The sequence below is a fragment of the Melospiza melodia genome, chromosome 30, assembly GCF_035770615.1.
Source record: "Melospiza melodia melodia isolate bMelMel2 chromosome 30, bMelMel2.pri, whole genome shotgun sequence".
Taxonomy (NCBI): domain Eukaryota; kingdom Metazoa; phylum Chordata; class Aves; order Passeriformes; family Passerellidae; genus Melospiza; species Melospiza melodia.
Window position 1 is genome coordinate 5081247 of NC_086223.1, and position 21638 is coordinate 5102884.

Genomic DNA, 21638 nt, shown 5'->3' on the forward strand with positions numbered 1-21638 from the left:
ATTACACAACCGCGGCAAGTAATAGGAGCGAGTCGGCGCTTCCCTCCCCTGCCCTGCTCCTCAAGAAGGGAGAGCAGGGCCCACGCAGGCTGCAAAACAAGCTCCAGAGCTGCCAGCGACGGGGTTACCAAGTTTAGAAAGGATTTCACGCTCGCCTGGAACTCGCAAACCTGCGGCTCAGGCAGCACAGGCAGCCGGGGGGAGTGGGGAGGGGGGTGTGTAAGGCGGGGGTGAGGGGAGCACAGGGTCCCACAGACTCAGAGAAGGAGGTTGGCATTCACCTGGAGCACGGTGAGGGCTGGGGAGGTTGGGGATCTGCAGGAACCTTGTCGGGGGGGCAGAGGGTGGGATGGATGGATGGATGGATGGATGGATGGATGGATGGATGGATGGATGGATGGATGGATGGATGGATGGATGGATGGATGGATGGATGGATGGATGGATGGATGGATGGATGGATGGATGGATGGAGCTCTGCCTCCATCCCTCATCAGGAGAGTGGGAAATGGGGCAGGAAAGCAGGAAAAGCCAAGTGGAGGACACAGGGCAGCTTGAAGCTGAGCTCTTTTATCCCAGAGTGGCTCCTGCCTCTGCCTAAAGCCCATTTGTGTTTTCCGTGCCTCAGTTTCCCCCCAGTTCCCAGTCTGGTTTCAGCTGGGGGTTCCTCAGGAACATTTCCTTCCCCTGTCTCACACAGAGCTGACACAGCCCACCCGCAGGGCCTGGGCAGGGAGGAGAATCCCTGTGCTCCAACCAGACCCTGCCACGGTCACAGCCCTGAGCTGCACAGAGGCGTCCCCAGCCCAGCACCCTCCGTGTCCCCAGCCCCAGGCTCACCACGAGGTTGCCGATGACCATGACCATCATGAAGACGATGAGGCACATGGTCTGGCCGGCCACCTCCATGCAGTCCCACATGGTCTCGATCCACTCCCCGCAGAGGATGCGGAAGACGATGAGGAAGGAGTGGAAGAAGTCGTTCATGTGCCAGCGGGGCAGGGTGCAGTCCACAGAGATCTTGCACACGCACTCGATGTAGCTCTTGCCAAAGAGCTGCATCCCCACCACGGCGAAGATGAAGACGATGATGGCCAGGACCAGCGTGAGGTTGCCCAGGGCGCCCACGGAGTTGCCGATGATCTTGATGAGCATGTTGAGAGTGGGCCAGGACTTGGCCAGCTTGAAAACCCTCAGCTGTGGGGGCCAGAGAGATTCTGCTTAGCCAATACCAACTATGAACAAACCCACAGCGAAATCCTCCTACTTACATGAGGGCTTCAACCCCTTCTACCACTCATAGCCACCTGATGACTCCTAGCCAACCTAACAAACATGGCCCTTCCTCCAGCAACAAAGCTCATAGCAGAACTAACCATTGTAATTGCACTTTTCAACTGATCTGCCTTCACAATTATCCTTCCAGGGGCTGCAATCCTACTTACTGCCTCATACATACTAATAACAACACAATGAGGTACCCTCCCATCCCAGATCACAGCACTCCAAAACTCCTCCACACAAGAACATCTCCTCATAGCCCTGCACATAATTCCCATGATATTTCTAATCCTTAAACCCGAACTAATCTCCGGCATTTCCATATGCAAGTATAGTTTCAACCAAAACATTAGATTGTGACTCTAAAAATACAAGTTAGACCCTTCTTACCTGCCGAGGAGAGGTAAAACCAACAGGAACTGCTAACTCTTGTATCAGAGTATAAAACCTCAGACTCCTCACTTTCAAAGGATAACAGTAATCCAATGGTCTTAGGAGCCACTTATCTTGGTGCAAATCCAAGGCTGTGACACTGCCATTGCACCCTCCTGGGGCTGTTTGACCAAGGCAGGAGGGGTTGAACCCACACTGTCGGAACTCAGGACACCCCTCTGGCTGTCCTGGATTGCCCAAATCCCTGCCAGAGGGCTCAGAGACCTTGGCACAGAGCCCAAGACATCTGTGACTTTGATTATGACCCATGGAAAAAAATTACCAACCTTACATGAGGATCTGCAAGCCACGGAAGTCTTAAGTAGAATAATCATAGATTATTCTACTTAAGAAAGAAAAATAGATTTTTTTGGGTTTTTAGAATGGGGGCTTAGAGTCCCAAGATGGAGGAATTTGGGAGTACTCTGTCCTTTTTCCTTCTTCTTCTTGGCCTCCATCTTCTGCTGTGATGGTGGCACTTTTGGATTGTTTAGAGTAGAAGCTCACTGTCTAACACAGGTGATAGGTATTGGGAAGTAATTGTAAATATTGTACACATAGTTTTCAGAATAAAAAGATAACACCAGAGTGTCTCTGTTTGACCTGCTGAATGGACCTCGGCAGGCCAGAGAAATAATTTTATAGATAAGAAACAATAAACAACCTTGAGAACAAGAACAGACGAGTTCTGACTCCTTTGACTGCTGGGCTGGGAAAATAGACTTTCTAACACATCTTGGGGTCACTCTGACCAGCAGAAGCCCTGAGACCACACCTGCTCTGACTCCAACTTCCCTGAATATTTAACTCAGTCTTGTCTTTAACAGGGGCCAATTTGGGCCCTCCCAAGCTGAGCCCCCCCGCCCATGAAGGAGGCTGGAGAAGCCACCCCTGTCCCTGTCACCGCCCAGGCGTCCCCAGCACGTACCAGGCGGAAGGAGCGCAGCACGGAGAGCCCCTGCACGTTGGCCAGGCCCAGCTCCACCAGGCTCAGGGTGACGATGAAGCTGTCAAAGATGTTCCAGCCCTGCTGGAAATACTCGTAGGGATCCAGAGCAATGAGCTTCAGGACCATCTCTGCCGTGAAGATGCCTGTGAAAACCTGTGGGAAGCAGCACCCTTGACCACTTGTTCATACACCAGGGCTGAGCTGTGGAGTGGGGTGGGCAGCATCCCTCTTTTTTGGGGTATTCCCAAAGCATTTCACCCTGTTAGGGCCAGTCCCAGTTGGGAACAAGCTCCCAGGTGCTGCCCAGTGGGGTGGTAAAGCCAGACTGGGAATACTGGTGACTGATTCCTCTAGAGGGACACTAAGGTGAGTGTTGGCAGCTGAAAATTAAAAATAAAATTTCCTTGGCAAGGAGACACCTTTGGAATGACTGGGAAATCGCAGATCCCAGCACTGGGAGCTGGGCTGCTGCAGGGATGCCCCTGTCCCTCCCTGAGCCCTGGGAGAGCTGAGCTGGGTTTTACACTTTGTGCCTTTCCTGGGACCACAGCAGCACCCGCAGCATTGCGTCACTGCAGAGAGGGCTCAGCCAGGTGACAGTCACCGTCCCTGCTGCCATTCCATGGCACAGCACATGCAGAGGCTGGTGACAGATGGTGTTGGCACAGATCTGTCCCTCACAGAGCAGGGAGGAGCAGCAGGGAGGCTCCTGCATCCTGAGGGATGTCCCCATGTGTCCCCAGCATGGCCACAAACATCTCCTGTTCTGTTCCAGTGATTGTCCCCACGTGTCCCCAGCATGGCCACAAACATCCCCTGTCCTGCTCCATTGTCCCAGGGGATTGTCCCCATGTGTTCCCATCATGCCAGCCCACAAACATCCCCTGTCCTGCTCCAGTGTCCCAGGGGATTGTTCCCACATATCCTTTACATGGCCACAAACATCCTCTTGTCCTGCTCCAGTGTCCCAGGTGATTGTCCCCATGTGTCCCCATCATGCCAGCCCACAAACATCCCCTGTCCTGCCGGTCCCAGCTGGCCCTACCCTGTCCTGCACACCCTGGGGTGGCACAGGCAGCTCCCCCCGGGCACGGGAGGGGATTTGGGGCAGCCCAGGGGTCTCAGGGGTGTCTCCTCCTCCTGCTGCTCCATCCCCGCCCGGCCCTTCCCCTGCGCATCATCCCCGGATCCGCTCCTGGCTCGGAGGAAGCCCCGGAGCCGCCCGAGCCCGGCCGTGCCTTGAGCCCCGGCCCATGAATCCCCTTGTATTTCCTGAGTGAAACCGGAGCCGGTCCCGCCCGCCGGACAGACAGCGGCGTCTGTCATTCCGGGGCTGCGCTCCAGGTGCTGGGGCAGCCCGGGGGATGGGAGCGCTCCCATCCTCAGAGCATTTCCACCCCTGCCAGGGGCTCCGGGCTTGTCCCACCGCCGATCCATCCAGCTCAGAGACATTTGTCATAGACATATTTTATAAAAAATCCTTTTGCCAGCATCTTTTCTCCTGAGAAACTGGGAAGCTTCAGCTTCAACTTCAGCTTCTTCATGTTTTACTACTTTAGGATGTGACATAGTGAATTGTTTACCCAGTATGTGAAATTGTTTTTACTTGATGACCAATGACAGCCAGCTGCGTCAAGGCTGTGAGCAGTCACAAGATTTTATTATTCATTCTTTCTTTGCTAACCTTCTGATAAAATCCTTTCTTCTATTCTTTCAGTATAGTTTTAGTATATAATTTTCTTTTAATATAATATATAGCATAAAATAATAAATCAGCTTTCTAAAACATAAAGTCAAGATTCTTATCTCTTCCCTTGTCCTGAGATGTGGTGGTGTTCACTGGGGTCCCAGGGTGAGGGAAGAGAGGAGGATCTGACTCCATGTTTCAGAAGGCTGATTTATTATTTTATGATATATATTATATTAAAACTATACTAAAAGAATAGAAGAAATCATTTCACCACAAGGCTAGCTAAGAATAGAAAAAGAAAGAATGATAACAAAGGCTCTAAGACTCTCTGTCCGAGCCAGCTGACTGTGATTGGCCATTAATTAGAAACAACCACATGAGACCAATCCCAGATGCACCTGTTGCATTCCACAGCAGCAGATAACCATTGTTTGCATTTTGTTCCTGAGGCCTCCCAGCTTCTCAGGAGAAAAACTCCTAAGGAAAGGATTTTTCATAAAACATGTCTGTGACACTGAGACACCTACAAACACAACCACATTTAGTGACCTCAAATGAAGAACCACCACAGACATTTGCCGCCAGCTCCAAGCAGGAGCAGCCACTAAATGCACCTATAAAATCAGGACAGCTGAGATTTGCAGTGATTCCACTGGACAAACCCTTGATTATTATTAATTTTAATGCTGCATTGTTGCTTCCTGCTCAGCAGGGACCTGTTTGTTCCCACAGTCTGGAACACCCTCTGCTCTGCCCCGTGGCCACCCAACCTTTCTTGGGGACACTGTGGTGTCACCCAGGGCTGCGGTGCACAGGGTGGCTCAGGATGCAGCAGGAGGGGAGCAGGAATGGTGGATCCCAATCCCATCAGAGCCCTTGGTCCATCCCAGAGCCCAGCCCTGCTCAGGGACGCTGTGGGCAGAGCCCTGGGATGTCTCACACAGCAGCAGGGGAGGATCTGCCCTTTGGGAGGGGGTTTGAAGGAGGGAATGGAGCTCCCTACCAGGTTCCCCACGGTCAGCACATTCTCGAACTCCTCCGTCATGGGGTAGTGCTCCATGGCCATGAAGAGAGTGTTGAGCACGATGCAGATGGTGATGCCCAGGTCCACGAAGGGGTCCATCACCACCAGCTTGACAAACTCCTTCAGCTTCACCCAGGGAAGGCAGCAGTTCCAGACCAGGAATGTGTGGGCGAATTTGTACCACCAGGGTGGGCATTTCTGGTGAGCTTCTTCCAGCTCTGTGGGTGGGAAAGAAAAGTGTGGGATTATCTTGTCCTCACCTGGGTGGGCAAGTGCTGACATTCAGGAGAAGTTCTCCTGAGGCCCTGGACCAGCTCTGGATGATCTATGACTTTAATATCATGGAACAGCCTGAGCTGGAAGAAACCCACAGGGATCATTGATGCAGCTTCAGTCACCCCAACACTCCTACCCTGGGCACCCCTGGCAGCGCTGTCCAAACCCTCCTGGAGCTCTGGGACCATTCCCTGGGGAGCCTGGGCAGTGCCAGCACCTCTGGGGGAAGAACCTTTCCCAATATCCATCCCAAATTCCCCTGGCATGGCTCGTTCCCTTATTCCCAGGGAGCAGAGATCAGAGCTGCCCCTTGAGGTCTGACCTCAGGCTCCTCTTCTGCAGCTGAACAAAGCAAGTGACCACAGCCACTCCTCATGTGGCTCCTCCACATCCTTCATCATCTTCTTAACCCTCCTCTGGATACTTTTAAAAAGCTTTAGATCCTTTTTGTGTTGTGGCACCCAAAAAATACAGGGGCTAAAAGGAGGAGCTTTCCCATGCCCAGGCATGGAGATGATGCAGACCCTCCAAACTGGAGAGGGATGAAAAGGCAGATCAGCCAGGGAACTGTGGATCCAATCCTGCTCCCAGCCCCTGGGCAGGATTTGAGGTGTCCCTGCCACCCTGAGATTGCCAGGACACCCAAGGGGACTGCTCTAGGCTGACCAGGGCGTTTTCTGCCCGTTCTTGGGGGACAGGGCACATGAACTGCTGAGTTCATGGCGCTTTTTGCTGAAGCTGACACTGCAGCTCCTGGGGAGCTGCTCAGCAGTTCCCAGTTGGCTCTGGAAACTCCTCTGACCAGCTGCAATCTCTTTAATTTGTGTGAGATTTTGGATTATTGCCTCCAGACATCATCCCAGTGAGCTGGGATGAAAAGTCTGGCTTGAGCATCACTGATCCCAGGGCTGGAGCCATCCCTTGTGTGGGGCTGGGAATTTGGGACAGCCACTGTCACCAACCCAGGCCCTCCAGCACGGAGCAGGACCCTAACCCAGCAGGACATACCTTCCACAGTGTTGGAGATGACACTGATGGCACTTCCCACCCTCTTCTCCAGCCCTGGCCCATCCTGGTTGCCCACAGTGAGGTGGTTGAGGTCTGGCTTCTCCAGCTCATGGGTGGAGTTGAACTGGGAGGAGAGGAGGGAGGGATGCAGAGTTATTCCATGCTCTGAGAGACAGAGCAGGCAGAAAACAGGGAATGGTCTGGAGAGACCTCTGAGTGCAAGGTGGGCACCCCAAAAAGGCTTGTGGGACCCAACCCACGGTGGGGTGGGCACTCAGGGGGGTGGGCACCCTCGGGGATGGCAGGGGCAGGGCTGGCACCTACATCAACCACGGTGTCGGCTCTCTGCAGGGTGATCTTGGGCACCACCTGCCCGTTGCAGTCCTTGGCCTTGTCCTGGTCACTGTTGAGGTCCGAGTCCTGTCCCTTCCCGGCCACGCTGCTGGGCAGGGAATTGCTGCTGGATGAGTGTTCCTGCAACTGCACAACCCTGTCACCCCTGTGCCCGCAGCCATGGGGACATCCCACCGTGGCTGGGGGCTCCAGGGGCTGGGAACATTCCTTCCCTCCCTGGAAGCGGTGGATGGAGGAGGCTTGGGGCAGCCTGGGCTGCTGGGAGGTGTCCCATGGCAGGGGGGGCTGGATGAGCTTCCATATCCCTCCCAACCCAAGCTGTCCTGGTTTTCTTTTTCCCTTTTCCTTTTCCTTTTCCTTTTCCTTTTCCTTTTCCTTTTCCTTTTCCTTTTCCTTTTCCTTTTCCTTTTCCTTTTCCTTTTCCTTTTCCTTTTCCTTTTCCTTTTCCTTTTCCTTTTCCTTTTCCTCCTCCTCTTCCTCCTCCCCCTCCTCCTCCTCCTCCTCCTCCTCCTCCTCCTCTGCTTCCTCCTCCTTCTTCTCCTTCTCCTCCTCCTCCTCGTCCTCGTCCTCCTCTCCTTTTCCCTTTTCCCTACAAAATGTTACCATACAACAAAATAACAACCCCCAATACCAAACATATACAATACAACAAACACCATTTTATAACCACTAAAACTCCTGACCTCCCACTACACACCACCTCTAACCACTTCTATTTTCACAAATAAAAAGTTTCACACAAAATTACACAAATTACAGTTTCCCCTTTCCCTTGCACCCCCTGCACTCAGCTCTCCACAGCTGAGTTAGGTTTGTTCAGGTTTGGTCAGGAATAGTTCCTGAGGGCAAAAACTTGAGCAAACCTTGGTCCTTCAAGCAGGAAACTTTGCCCTTTGCAATGAGCTCTCGTCCAAAGTGGCAAAGAAGCAAAATCCTCAAGGCTCTTGCTGAAATGTGACCTCCAGGATTTTTGCACTTGCACTAAATGTTGTATTAACACATTTCCATTGCAAGCAAAAAAAAAAAAAAAAAAAAAAAAAAAAGTATTTTTTGTCCTTTTTTTTCCTTTTCAATAATGGGAGATTAAGTATTAATATAAAAATTATAATTATAGTTTCTTGTAGGTGTTTTGCCCTCACTCTCAGCTTAATTCCCTCTGTTTTTTCCATTTCTCTGTGTGACTCCAAAGGAAGATATCCCTTAACAAAGCCTTTGGGCACTTCCCTGCTGGATTTGCTCAAGAAAGGGGGACTCAGCACCAGCCTGATCCTCGGGCAGGGCTGGCTCAGACCCTTCCTGCAAACAGCAGCAGCCAGAGAGGAGCAGCCACTTCCCAGGGGATGCTGTAGCTCTGGACAGATAAGAGAAGAGAGATAAGAGGTCTGGAGAGAGTCAAACATTGGTCTGTGTCTCTCTACCTGTGAGGCAGGTGGTGACCTGCCCAAAGAGATTTTCTGGGATGTCTCCTGTGGATGCTGCTGACATGGACCAAAAGGATGGTTAGAGCTGGAAAATGGCTGGGCTGCAGCACCGGAGGCTTTTGGCCGTGTTTTTATAGGAATCTTGCACTGAAAAACATTGCCAAGGATGGCAAAGGGGTGAAGGTAAAATCGTGGCACCACAGGGGGACATCTCCTGTCCAGGTTGTGCTTTGGCCAAGCAGGGCTGGAACAGATGACCCTGGAGGTCCCTTCCTACCTGGTGCTCATTGGATCCCAGGGTGGGAAAGGGACAGAAAGACCATCAGTTTCCAACCCTCCTGCAATGAGCATGGACACTTCCACCATTCCAGTTTCCTTGGCTGCCACAAGGACACCAGGAGCTCCCTGGTGAGGCTCAGGGTGTCTCCAGCCCTTGGTTGTGCCCCCAAAGCGCAGGGTTTGCTGACACACTGAGCTGAGCTGCCCCATCTTCCCTGAGTGCTCCTTTGTGTCCTGGTGGCACCGAGCTGGGCTCCTGCCAGCCTTCCTGATGTGCTGCAGGAGATCCTCTGGAGCTTCTGAGGTCTTTTATGTCCCTCACCTCCTCCTCCTCTCAAACATCCCTGTGCTGCTCCCCTCTGCGCCTTCCAGTGCACCCCAGGCTGGGATTTGGATGTGGAAATTTGATCTTTTCAGCCTTTTTTGTCCCCACCCATGATAGTATCTCAGTTTTCTGATTCAGATGTGATGCCCAAAACAGTTGATCCATTTTTTCTCTACTTCCTATGGACCAAAGGGAATTTTTATTCGGATTTTACACCATGCTTGTTGCTGCCTCCATTTCCTCTCCCTATCCCCAAGACCCCTCATTTTGGCCTCCACTCTTCCAACTTACCAGCCTTTCCTGCTCCTCTTGCTGCTTCTTCAGCTGCTCCATGAGCTGCTGGAATTCCTCCTCCTTCTGCTGCTCCTCCAGCATGGTGGCATCGTTCTGCTCGGCATAAGCCATGGCCACCACGGCCAGGATGAGGTTGATGAGGTAGAAGGAGCCCAGGAAGATGACCACCACGAAGAAGATCATGTAGGTTTTCCCTGCTGCCCGCAGTGTCTGTGGGGAGAGGTGGCAGGAATGTCACCGTGTCACTTTGGTGGCGCTCCCAAGAGAAGGTTTTGCCCCTCCTGGTTGTGGTAGGAGGGAAATATTTTGCTCCTGTCTTCTCCAAGAGTTGGTCATTGCCCAGTGGACCTTCCTGCAGCCATGGCACTGGGCTGGGACTGGTGGTAGGCACGGAGAAGCCTTGGTTTACAAAGTTCCTGAGGGCTGGGAGTGATGGAGATGCAGCCAATATTCCATCACTGACTCGCTTTGCTCAGCGCTCACCTTCTCAGGGCTCACCTTCAGGACAGCAGGGTCCTTTTCTGACTGTGATCATCTGGGCAAACCTTCAGAGGACAGGGGGAGCCTCAGGTGTGGGATCCCTTTTACCTGGCCAGCCTCTGGGGCTGGGGTCAGCTGGGGTTCTGTGGTGTCTCCCTAGAGGACAACTCAAGGTGGGGACAAGTGAACCCTGTCCCTAAACTCGAGCCAGAGGTGCTCTGGACAATCTTATAAATCCCTGATTTCCCTGCTAGAGCTGGCAGCACCCTGGGAAATACACTGCACTGAAACACAGCGTCTTCCATGTTAGGGAAGCAGTAAATGGGACCATCTCCACCTCCACTGATCCTGGGTCCACAAACCTCAGAAGGGCCCACAAGGTTCCAGTCAGTGACTTTTCACCTCAGAAGGGCCCACAAGGTTCCAGTCAGTGACTTTTCACCTCAGGGGCAGCACAGAGACGAGAGGAAGGCTGGCACAGGGGAGGAGGGGTGGTGCCTACCAGCTGGAAGAGGTTCTCCCAGAAGTCCTGGGTCATGAGGCGGAAGAGGGCCAGGAAGGCCCAGCTGAAGGTGTCGTAGCTGGTGTAGCCATAGTTGGGGTTCCTGCCGGCCTTCATGCACTCGTAGCCCTCAGGGCACTTCCTGCCAGGGGGGCAGCAGGAGTGAGACCCTGGCATGGCCCAGAGCCAAACCCATCCCTGAGGGAGGGGGTGCAACAGGGGGACCCTCCCCTCAAACCCATCCCTGAGGGAGGGGGCGCAGGGGGGACCCTCCCCTCAAACCCTTCTCTCAGGGAGGGGGTACAACAGGGGGACCCTCCCCTCAAACCCATCCCTGAGGGAGGGGGCACAGGGGGGACCCTCCCCTCAAAGCCATCCCTGAGGGAGGGGGTGCAGAGGGGGATCCTCCCCTCCAGGATGGGACAGGTGGGACACCTGGACTGGCACCACCTGCCCCTGTGTGAGAGCTGATGCCCCCCAAAGCTGTCACGGGCTGGAGGCTCAGACTGAAACCCCTCAAGCTGTAAGTATATATATTTATTTAAAGTGGGAAAACACATTTTCCTTGGGATTGGGTTGTACACTGAGGTAGTTAGGGTTTGGGGATTTCTTTGGGAGAGGTGTTTTTTGGGGATTTCTCCCTTCCCTTCCCTTCCCTTCCCTTCCCTTCCCTTCCCTTCCCTTCCCTTCCCTTCCCTTCCCTTCCCTTCCCTTCCCTTCCCTTCCCTTCCCTTCCCTTCCCTTCCCTTCCCTTCCCTTCCCTTCCCTTCCCTTCCCTTCCCTTCCCTTCCCTTCCCTTCCCTTCCCTTCCCCTTTTAACTGATAATAAAATTAGTTTCCCTGTCACACACGCAAAAAAATTGATTACAGTGAATTAAGGCAAAAAATTAATGAAAATACCTTAATCTCATCCCATTACTTCTAATAGATATGTACTATTTCATTTTAAATAATATAAATTTGGGGTGCAGAGGGAGGGGGTCTCACCCACCCAGCGTCGCTGCTGTTCCCGCAGAGCAGGGCATCCAGGGCTCCCTCCAGGAAGTAGTAATTGGCTTTGCAGGTGGAGAAAGAGCAAGGAATAAAAATGAATGGATGAATAAATAAATAAATAAGCACAAATATTGATTTTCAAACTCTTGGGTGCAACTTGCTGTCAGGGAAATTCTTAAATCCCAGGGGAATTTGTTGACTCCCAGTGTCAGGCACGTGCTGGTTATCTACTCTCTGTTGACTTTGTTGCTTGTCTTGGCTCTGTCTCAGGGAGCTCCTGGGATTGTTTCATCAATCCAGCCAGGTCCCTCCCAAGCCTGGAAACCCCTCTGGATCTGGCCAGGGCCAGGCCACCTGGAGAATGGGTTAACACGAGGTCCAAGGATCAAGGCTGGGCTGTTTTCCTGGCAAACTGGGGCATTGGCAGGAAGCACCAAGCATGGGGCATGGCAGGAGAACCAGGACAACCTGGGGAAATGCTCCTGCTCCATGGCTGCAGCTCCTCCTGCTGCTCCCATCGCTGGTGGGGACTCCAGGGGTCCTTACAGCTCCTTCTGAGGGATCCACAGGAGCTGCCAAGCAGGGACAGCACAGTGACCTGCCCAGGGACACAGGAGCACCTGCAGACACCCACACTTGGATGTGGCAGAGGGCAGCTGGATCCAGTCCTGGACATCACCCAGCACAGCCCTCCCAGCATTTTGGGCCTTTCTGGGTCCTCCCTGGCCCTGCCTGCCTTCTTGCCATGGGGCTTCTCTTTATCCTGTGGGGGCTCAGGGAGGAAATACCCTGTTTGTGCAATTCCAGGTTTTTGGGCTGGCCCCAGCAGCTGCTCTGCTACACTCCTGGTCTTGGGAATTCCTCTTTGCTTGGAACTCATCATGGATGGAAGATCCAAGATCCTATGGATGGAACTTGTCCCCTACCAAAACCTGCCTGTGATGAATGCTGGAGCTGATTGTTGGGCCAAGCAGCTCAGCTGAGACCCAGCCCAGCCTTCTGAGCTCTGCTGAGTGTCCTGAATGAGGTGTGGAGCATCCCTGTGGGGCTCCCTGCAGCTCTACCAGGCAGATTTGCTAGATTTTTACATTCTCATGGAGTTTAAAAACTCAAAACTGAAGAACAAACAAAAAACCCACCAAACTTCAGGTAAAATTTTCAAAGAAGGGGTAAGAAAGGAGAAAGGTAGATCTTCCTGAGGAGCTGTGCTGGTTCTATCCCTCCCTTTGTCTCTCCCTGCCTTCCTGTGGCTTTTGTGGTGTTGCATGAAGGGTTCATTGGGCACTGTGGAAGGATCCAGATAGTAAAAAGTGGATTCAAAATGTCATTCTTACATCTTTTCCTCTGGTTTTTTGGAGTTTTTCCCCTGGTTTACCAGAGGAACAGGGAACCCAAAGTTCCACCTGCTTCTCAAAGGTTTGGTCTCCCTGCTGTAACCCCCCAATGGCACATTGGCCCTGACCAGCAAGTGATAGAGGTGGAGACTTTGGTCCATCCCAACCTTCCTGTTGTGAAACCTTCCTGGAAGAGCTCAGCTTGCCCAAGTGGACCTCATTGTCCTGTCCAGGGGGATTTGATCCCGTCTGTCCCTTTGGTGAGGGTGCACAGCCTGGGCAGGAAGGTCCCTGTGAGCAAACCTTGGTGTGGCCAGGAGGAGCAGGAAACTGAGGAGCAAACCAGGGTGGAGGTCAGGAGAGAAGGGGTGCAGGAGCTTTACCTTCATCGCTGATGTAGGCCTCAAAGTCAAAGGTGCTCCCGGTGAAGTTCCCGGTGAAGTTCCCGGTGAAATTCCCGGTGAAGTTCCCGGTGAAGTCATCCATGAAGTCGTAGAAGGTGGAGTTGGCCGAGGTGTCGTTGTCCAGCCCCAGGTCCTGCAGGAAGGTGCTGTTGGGGGGAGGCCAGCGCACGCACTTCTGCCGCAGGTTGCCCATGAAGAGCTGCAGGCCGATGAGGGCGAAGACGCTCAGGCAGAAAACCGTGAGGATCATCACATCCGAGAGCTTCTTCACTGACTGGATCAGGGCCCCCACGATGGTCTTCAGCCCTGGGGGAGGCGCCACCACTGAGCTGACTGCTCTTGGTTAATTGTGGTGTCCCCAGAAGGTACTGGCTGTCACCCCTGAGTGACCCCCAGCTCTGTGCTCACATCACAGCCCAGCTCTGTGCCCACACAAAGCTGTCACCCTTGGGTTGGTGCTGGTGACTTCCCCATCCCAGCCTTGGCATATCCAAACCAACACCTATCTGAGCCTGGCAGCCATCATTTCCTCTGCATTTTCTTTTTTTCCCCCTAAATCTGGCATTTTTTTGTACCAAGCCACTGGAGTGAAGCACTTCAGAGTGGGACGTGGAGAAGATCTTTGCTGGCCCAGCTGTTTGATGCTGTGCACCTCTCCCAGCTCCAGAAAAGCCTCCCTGGCCTAACTGCTGTCCCTGGGTGTGACAGATGTCTTTTATGAAAAATCCTTTCCTTAGGGTTTTTCCTCCTGAGAAGCTGGGAGGCCTCAGGAACAAAATGTAAACAATGGTTATCTGCTGCTGTGGAATGCAACAGGTGCATCTGGGATTGGTCTCATGTGGTTGTTCCTAATTAATGGCCAATCACAGTCAGCTGGCTCAGACTCTCTGTCTGAGACACAACCCTTTGTTATCATTCCTTCTTTTTCTATTCTTAGCTTAGCCAGCCTTCTGATGAAATCCTTTCTTCTATTCTTTTAGTATAGTTTTAATATAATATATATCATAAAATATTAAATCAGCCTTCTGAAACATGGAGTCAGATCCTCATCTCTTCCCTCATCCTCGGACCCCTGTGAACACGGTCACACCTGGGTGGTTGAGAGCCCTGCCAGGCCTCTCATCCTGATCCCTTCAAGCTGGCAAATCCCTGGTGTGCCCCAGTGAAGGTGACAAAGTGACATCTGCACCTGGATTAACTCATCTCTCCCTACACCATCACCAATCCCTCCCCAGGGAGGCTCATCCACAGATCCTCAATGGGGTTTTTCCTTGGAGGATGGAGTTCCTGTCAGTCAAGGTCTACATGGGTGATGGACAATGCCAGGACATCCCAATGTTCATCTTTAGAGCTTTCTCACATGGAAAAATTCTCCAAGGAAATGACTTTTAGCCCTGCCCTCCTGCCAGGTCATCGTTCCCCCAAACTATTTAAGTAAAATCCTGTTCTCCACGGGCCTGACCAAAGTCAGATGTTCCAAACCAGCTTATTTTTTGCCACTGCTATTTCTGCAGAGCCCTTGGGACGTCATTCCAGAAAGAAGCAGCAGTTTACATTTTGCTCAATGCAATTTTTAGCCTGTTTGATGAAGGAAAAAAACATTCAAATGTGAACCCTCACGATCTGGAGCCTGCAGGGACACCACAAGGATTTATTCACCACAAGGAATTTTCATTTTCAGTTCAATCTCACACTTCAGATTTCTGTGCTTGCACCAGGTGTTGAAATGGTATCAAATTTGGAAATGAGCAATCATAGGGATTTGATAAGGTGCTCCTCACACGAGTCTGGGTGTTTTGGGTGATGTTAAACCAATACCTGTTAAATATCTCAGCCTCAGCACCAGACAGCTAACAATGGGCAGAAAACTGAGTCCATAGCTTCAAAAATGGAGAGATTTGGTTTATCAAACCCGTAAATCCACTGGGAGCACAAATTCCCTTAATCCATCTCCAAGGAGCCCTAAAAACATCACATCTGCCTCTTCAGGGGCTGCCAAACAACCTGATGAGTGCAGCTGATTTCAAGATGTAAAACCAGCAGGACCTGGCCTAAAAGCTGAATTTACATGGAAAATTTATGGAATACCTAATTTTCTTTGTTTTCCCTTGGAGCTGGCCAAATAAGCAGGAATTTCTGGGAATGGTGGGAACACCTGAGCTCAGGGGAAGGCACAGAGGGGAGGCCCCAAGTCCCACCTGGTATCACCGTGATGGTTTTCAAGGCACGGAGGACACGGAAGGTCCTGAGAGCAGAGATGTTCCCCAGGTCCACGAACTCGGTGATGTAGCTGTGGGACAGGAGAGGGAGGAGCTGCAGGGGCTCTGCCCAGAGCACTCCTTGTTCCTCCCCATCCCACAGGACTCACGCCATGGAGATGACCATGAAGTCCAGCCAGTTCCACGGGTCACGCAGGAATGTGAAGTCGTCGATGCAGAAGCCTCTGGACAGGATCTTGATGAGAGACTCGAAGGTGTAGATCCCAGTGAAGGCGTATCTGAAACGGGACTGGTCACCCGGGACACACTTGCCCAGGTCCAAGGTTTGCCCACCCCTTCCAGGGGGAATGTCTTGAGGAGCTGACTCTGGGGGCTGATGTGTTTTTGGGGTGCTTCAGCACTGGGAGAGGTTTTCTCCTCTGTTGTGTTGTGATTTCAGGGTTTACCCCAGAACCTCGAGTCCCTCCCCTGATAATTCCCTCCCAGGTGTGTCAGTCACCTCTCCTTTCCCCTCCCAGCACTGTCTGTCAGTCCTGGCATTCCAGAATGGCATCGAGTGATTGGCAGATTCAAAGGATGCCCTCTACCCCTGGGGGGCATTGGGCCATCCAGGTGTCCTTTGTCCCTTTGTCCCTCCCCTCCTGTCCCTGCTTGGTGGCTCCCTGCCCCTTCCCTGCCCCTCTCCCGGGGTTAAAGGAGCAGCAACCACGGGCTCAGGGAGTTCTGCTGGAGCTGGTGCTGCATTCAGAGGCCTGTGGGCCAGAATAAAGCTCTGGATCCAAACCCTCCGTCAGAAACTGACTCCTTTCCTTCACCATCGCCTTAAAGCTTCTCCAGCAGAGGGAAACCTGAGGAGCAGCCCCATCCCAGCACCACCAGAGCTCCTGCAGGCCTGGACTTGTCCCCACAGGCCCAGTGCAGCACCCAGCCAGCCCAAAGTGTCTGTGGGGTGAAACACCACACACCCAGCCAGCCAAAAGTGTCTGTGGGGTGAAACACCACACACCCAGCCAGCCAAAAGGGTCTGTGGGGTGAAACACCACACACCCAGCCAGCCAAAAGTGTCTGTGGGGTGAAACACCACACACCCAGCCAGCCCAAAGTGTCTGTGGGGTGAAACACCACACACCCAGCTGGCCAAAAGTGTCTGTGGGGTGAAACACCACACACCCAGCCAGCCCAAAGTGTCTGTGGGGTGAAACACCACACACCCAGCCAGCCAAAAGTGTCTGTGAGTGAAACACCACACACCCAGCCAGCCAAAAGGGTCTGTGGGGTGAAAACACAGTTGCTGCTATTTGGTTCAGCAGCAGGGCCAGACAAGCCAAGGCACATCCTGTCTGGCTATATTGGTAAATATTCCAATACTCCTCACCTTGTAAGGTGGGTTGGGACATCTTGAGGTACCAATCCCTCTGTTGACCATTCTGTATCACCTCTGTTCCTGATGATGTCCCACCACCCCCATGCTCCCTGCTGAGGCCTGACTGTGCAGAACCACAGCAGAAAATGCTGGATTTCCCCTCTCCCCTGGGTTGTCCATGGACAGGTGGATCAGCTCAGCCTCTCCAGACAGACAGTGCTGACCTAGCCCAGCCCAATCTGCTCTTCAGGGCTCTCCAGACATGGGGATCCCACCAGAATCTGAGCAGCTCTGAAACATTCTCACTCTTCAATGCCCTATGGAAAGTGTGGACATCCCTTCTGAGGGCCACCAGCACCTCCCAGTGACACCTCCCCTGTGCTGAAGGGTGCCTGGATCCCCATCCCCTCTCTCAGCCTTGGTCTTGTCCCCCCTGGGGGACGTTGCCAGGCTGGGCTGTCCCCATGGCCAGGGCAGGTCTCAGGACTCACTCCACATTCTTGGACCACGGCGGGGGGTTGCTCATCGTCATAAACACGCAGTTGGTTAAAATGGTGATCATGATGAACATGCTGAATAATTTAAAACCTGGTCAAGGACAAATGCTATGGATGGTGCCTGGATCCCCTCTCCCCATGGTCAGGAAGCCAAGAGTCCCTGTTCCTCTTGTCCTAGCTGCCACTTTGGTCCCTCACCCTGTCCTGCTTCTCGTGTTGCTCTCCTGCCTCAGTCCTGTGCTCACACTTCCCTCTTTTCCTCTTTGCTTCCGTGTATGGTCCCAGCCCCTTTCCTTCCTTTCTGCTCCCCTTCCCAGCTCTGTAGTGCTGGCTCTTCCTCCCTTTTTGTCCCCTCTGCTCCTTCCTCTCCATCATCTTTGGATCCAGCTTTCCCTTCCCTTCCCTTCCCTTCCCTTCCCTTCCCTTCCCTTCCCTTCCCTTCCCTTCCCTTCCCTTCCCTTCCCTTCCCTTCCCTTCCCTTCCCTTCCCTTCCCTTCCCTTCCCTTCCCTTCCCTTCCCTTCCCTTCCCTTCCCTTCCCTTCCCTTCCCTTCCCTTCCCTTCCCTTCCCTTCCCTTCCCTTCCCTTCCCTTCCCTTCCCTTCCCTTCCCTGTCTCTCCAGATTTCAAAAACCTTCATCTCTTTCTAGAAAGCTCTAACTCTTAGGCTTAGCCCTCTCTGCCTGTTTTCCTTCTCCCTTATGGCCATGAACCCCCACTTCCTCCAGAGCTCTGCTGGGATCACTTCCAACCACCCTGCAATGCTCTTGGGCTCCTTTCCTGCCTTTCCCTCTCTGTCCTGGTTCCTCTGCTTCCCTCTCCCAAAGCCTCCTTGGAGCTCCCCTGCTCACCCCCTTCCCAGTGGGACCAGATCTGACCCATGAACATTTCCCTTCCTTTCCAAGTCTCCCCAGACCTCAAAACCCTTCATCCTCTCCCTAGGAAGCTTCACCCCTTGGGCTTCTTCCCTTCTCCATCCAAACTGATTCCTCCCTTCTCCAACCAGAACAAGGTTTTGGTGCCTCCAAGGTGCCCATCAAGGACCTGCTCCTTGGGGTAAAGCTCTGGGCAGCAGGTCCTGCCTGTGCTGGGGGCCCAGGAGGTTTCCACACCATTAACCCCTTCACTTGCCCTTCTCCTGGGGCTGTTTGGGCTCTGAACACCAGGGTTTGACCAAGACCAAGGATATGAATGGATGAGGACTTTGATGGCTCCTCTGCGGATGGGGTTGAAGGGCCCCAGCATGTAAAGGGCAGGGGTGGCCGAGAAGCGAAAGATGGACTTGCCCTTGTTGAGGACTATGAACGTCTGTGGAGAAAAGAGGGAAGGGAGAGTTAGTCCTTCTACATCCCCCAAACACCACAGACCAAGGGCTCCCCTTGCAGGGATGATTTTTCTGTGTGTTTGGAGTTCCAAAGGCTCAGGGATGCTCTCTGCTTTGGGAGAGAGGCAACCACAGCAGTCTGGGGTGGTGGATTGTGGAACAGCACACAGGGAATATTTCTCTGTCTGCTCTGGGGTGCCCTGACCCCCAGGGGAGCACTGACTTTGACCCTCATTCATGGAGAAAGTTTCCTAGACTCCAGAATAGACTAGAATCCACAAAAGTGTGAAATAGGTTATAGAGAGTAGTGTAGGTGTAACACTTGGTGAGAAATTGAGGTTTTGGGATTTTTAGTGTGTTGTGGATGGAAGCAAGATGGAAGGTACAGAGTGTCATCCTGGGTTTCTTCTTTATGCTTCTTCTTCTTGGGTTTGGGTGGCATTTTGTAATTGGGCAGAAAAGTCTGCATTGGGATCAGTTCTTGGGTTAAATGAGAAAATAATCTAGGTGTCAGTTCTTAATTGGATAGTTTAGCCTTATAAGATCTTGTACCAAGAGATTGTCAGCCATTTTGTGCCTTGCTGCAGAACTCATGGTTGTGAGACTGTTTTACTGATAAGAAATTATAAACATCTGAGTCCAAACATGAACTACCATCTCAAGTGCCTTCAATCCAGACCCAGAGAAACCGATAGTGGATCACCAGAATGGGCTCAGGTAAGCACAGGACGTCCCTGCTTGGGTCTTTTTCTTGGGACTTAGCCCTAAGGCCAAGCCTATGAGGCAGAGTAGAAATTCTCCAGAGTAGAAATCCATTTTGATTTAGGTGAAATGTACATCTTTGAGTCTGTGGTTAGAAAACATAGCTATGTAGCCTGACTGCAAAGCCTAAGCTCAAAGAAACTAATTCAATGAAAGACAGAGATAAAGGAGTAGAGACAAAGAGTGATAAAAAGAGACAAAAAGGCTGCTGTGAAAGCAGGTCAACCTGGAATTGTTGACCTGGAATTCTTTCTGATAAAGAAGAACTAGCTGCAAATATCACGCAAAATTTGTAAAAATGAATATGTATGAACCTATGGTGAAATTCTATGCATATGGATTTGAGAAGAAGGTAAAAAGGGATCTGAAGTTCCCAGAAGTACACGTCTTTTAAGGAGAGTAATCTCCGCATGCGTCCAGCGCTTGTAATAATAAGCATAATAATAAACATACTGACTTTACAACTTTTACAGAGTTGTGGAGTTTTTAGCTATCTCCACAAAACACCTACCATGGTCAAAGCTGCATCCCTCACCTTCTTGTCCTTGTAGAAAGGGTCCAGGTCCTCCAGCGGAGTCCCGATGAGCTCCGCGGGTGGGTCGCCATAGATGAGGGGCAAGTTCTTGCCGGCTTCCAGGTCACTGCTGGGCTTGATCTCCTCCTCCTCGGGCATCTCCACCTGCTGCCTCTTTATGCGGAGCGCCTCGGCCTCGGCCATGCGCTGCTCGATGGCGGCCAGCGAGGCGGGCGTGAAGGGGCGCAGGTTCTCGGGGCCCGGGATGTGCGGCAGGCCGGCCATGCTCGCATTCTGCTCCCGGGCCCGCCGCGCCCGGCCTGCGGGGACAAGGGGCTGCTGCACCACCTGGGGATGTCTCAGGAGGGGGTTTGGGGGCATCTTGGGGGGGTTTGGGGGCATCTCGGAGGGGTTTGGGGTTTGGGAACAGCAGCTGGAGACACCTCGGGGGCCTTTGGGGGCATCTTGGGGGCGTTTAGCGTTTTAGAAACACCACCTGGGGACATCTCAGGAGTGTTTGGTGGCATCTCGGGGGTGTTTGGGGTTTTAGGAACACCACCTGGGAACGTCTTCGGGTGTTTGGGGTTTGGGAACACCACCTGGGGGCATTTTGGGGGGTGTTTGGTGGCATCTAAGTGGTGTTTGGGGTTTTAGGAACACCACCTGGGGACATCTCAGGGGTAGTTGGTTGCAGGATCTCAGCAGGGTTTTAGCAAATGCATTTATGGCAGAAATGTTGAGCTCACAGGGAAGGTCATTGTGCATGGATCACAGAGCACCCAGGGTGCTCCTTCTCCTCCCAGACACCCATTCCCATCTGGAGCTGGGAAGCGTCAGGCTGGAGAAGGCCCGGGAGGGACCTTCTGGTTCTCCACAAGTCCCTGAGCAGTGACAGGAAAAGGGGACACAACCTTATGCTGCACCAGGGGAATTCTATGCTGGACATCAGGAGAAATGTTTTCCGAGAAAGATGGGGCACAGGAAGGGGTTGCCCGGGGAGGTGGTGGAGTCATCATCCCTGGAGGTGCTTGAGGAAAGCCTGGATGTGGCACTGAGTGGTGACAAGGTGGTGTTGGGTCATGTATTAGACTTGAAGATCTCAAAGGTCTTTTCCAACCTCATTAATTCTGTGATTCTGTGATTCTTTGATTCTGTGATTCTTGGATGCTGTGATTCTATGATTCTTTGATTCTGTGATTTTGTGATCCTGTGATTCTTTGATTCTCTGATTCTGTGGTTCTCTGATTCTTTGATTCTGTGATTCTCTGATTCTCTGATTCTGTGATTCTCTGATTTTTGATTCTCTGATTCCACCTCCAGTCAGGAGGCACCATGAGGCCGGGACACCTGTTGTCCCTGTCACCACCTGGCAGTGCCAGACACAGTTTCACACCCCAAACATGGTGTTTCAACACAACCAAACACCTTGGGAAGCAGCAGCCCTGCTCCAGCTGCCTCCCCTTGGCACAGCATCAACAGCTTTGCTCCTGCAAGGGGCCTGTGCTGCCTCCAACAGGGGGTTCCTTAGCCAGAGGAGCTGGGTCCTTCCTCGTGGGAAGCACAAGGAACCTGTCCTGCTTGGTGGCTCTGCTCCCAGGAAGGGTCAAAAGCTTGTCCTGAGCCAAAAAGTGAAGCAGTAATGGCATTTTTGGATGTCACAGGGATCAGGATGTCTTCCCAGAGGGAATAGGGTGGGTGGGTTACGAGAGGTAAGGATGTTCTGCTGCATAGAGGCTGACATGCCCCGGGGGAGGTGGAGGTGCTGGCAGAGGCTTCCCCAACACCACAGAGGTTCCTGTGCCTTGGCAGTGTCCCATGACTCCAGATTGTGTGGGATATGAGCCCAACATCCCATAAAACTCAACCCTGCTTCTCATGGACACTGGGGACAGCGGCACCTCTGTGCCTCACCCTCC

At 52.5% G+C, this 21638-nt stretch overlaps 1 protein-coding gene across 1 annotated transcript in view; it reads right to left on the bottom strand.

Moving 5' to 3' along the window:
* Window positions 1–21638, bottom strand: part of SCN4A (sodium voltage-gated channel alpha subunit 4) — a 54881-nt gene that overhangs the window by 22591 nt on the left and 10652 nt on the right. The window contains exons 2-15 of the mRNA XM_063178741.1: window positions 19744–20042; window positions 18310–18430; window positions 17120–17207; window positions 15415–15543; window positions 15245–15336; window positions 13026–13352; window positions 11307–11370; window positions 10316–10457; window positions 9331–9543; window positions 6985–7140; window positions 6661–6784; window positions 5356–5594; window positions 2642–2815; window positions 841–1197 (exon numbers count right to left, since the gene is read on the bottom strand). Of these exons, the coding sequence (XP_063034811.1) occupies window positions 841–1197; window positions 2642–2815; window positions 5356–5594; window positions 6661–6784; window positions 6985–7140; window positions 9331–9543; window positions 10316–10457; window positions 11307–11370; window positions 13026–13352; window positions 15245–15336; window positions 15415–15543; window positions 17120–17207; window positions 18310–18430; window positions 19744–20007 (2490 nt within the window). The 5' untranslated portion in view covers window positions 20008–20042. The remainder of the gene's footprint in view (window positions 1–840; window positions 1198–2641; window positions 2816–5355; window positions 5595–6660; window positions 6785–6984; window positions 7141–9330; window positions 9544–10315; window positions 10458–11306; window positions 11371–13025; window positions 13353–15244; window positions 15337–15414; window positions 15544–17119; window positions 17208–18309; window positions 18431–19743; window positions 20043–21638) is intronic.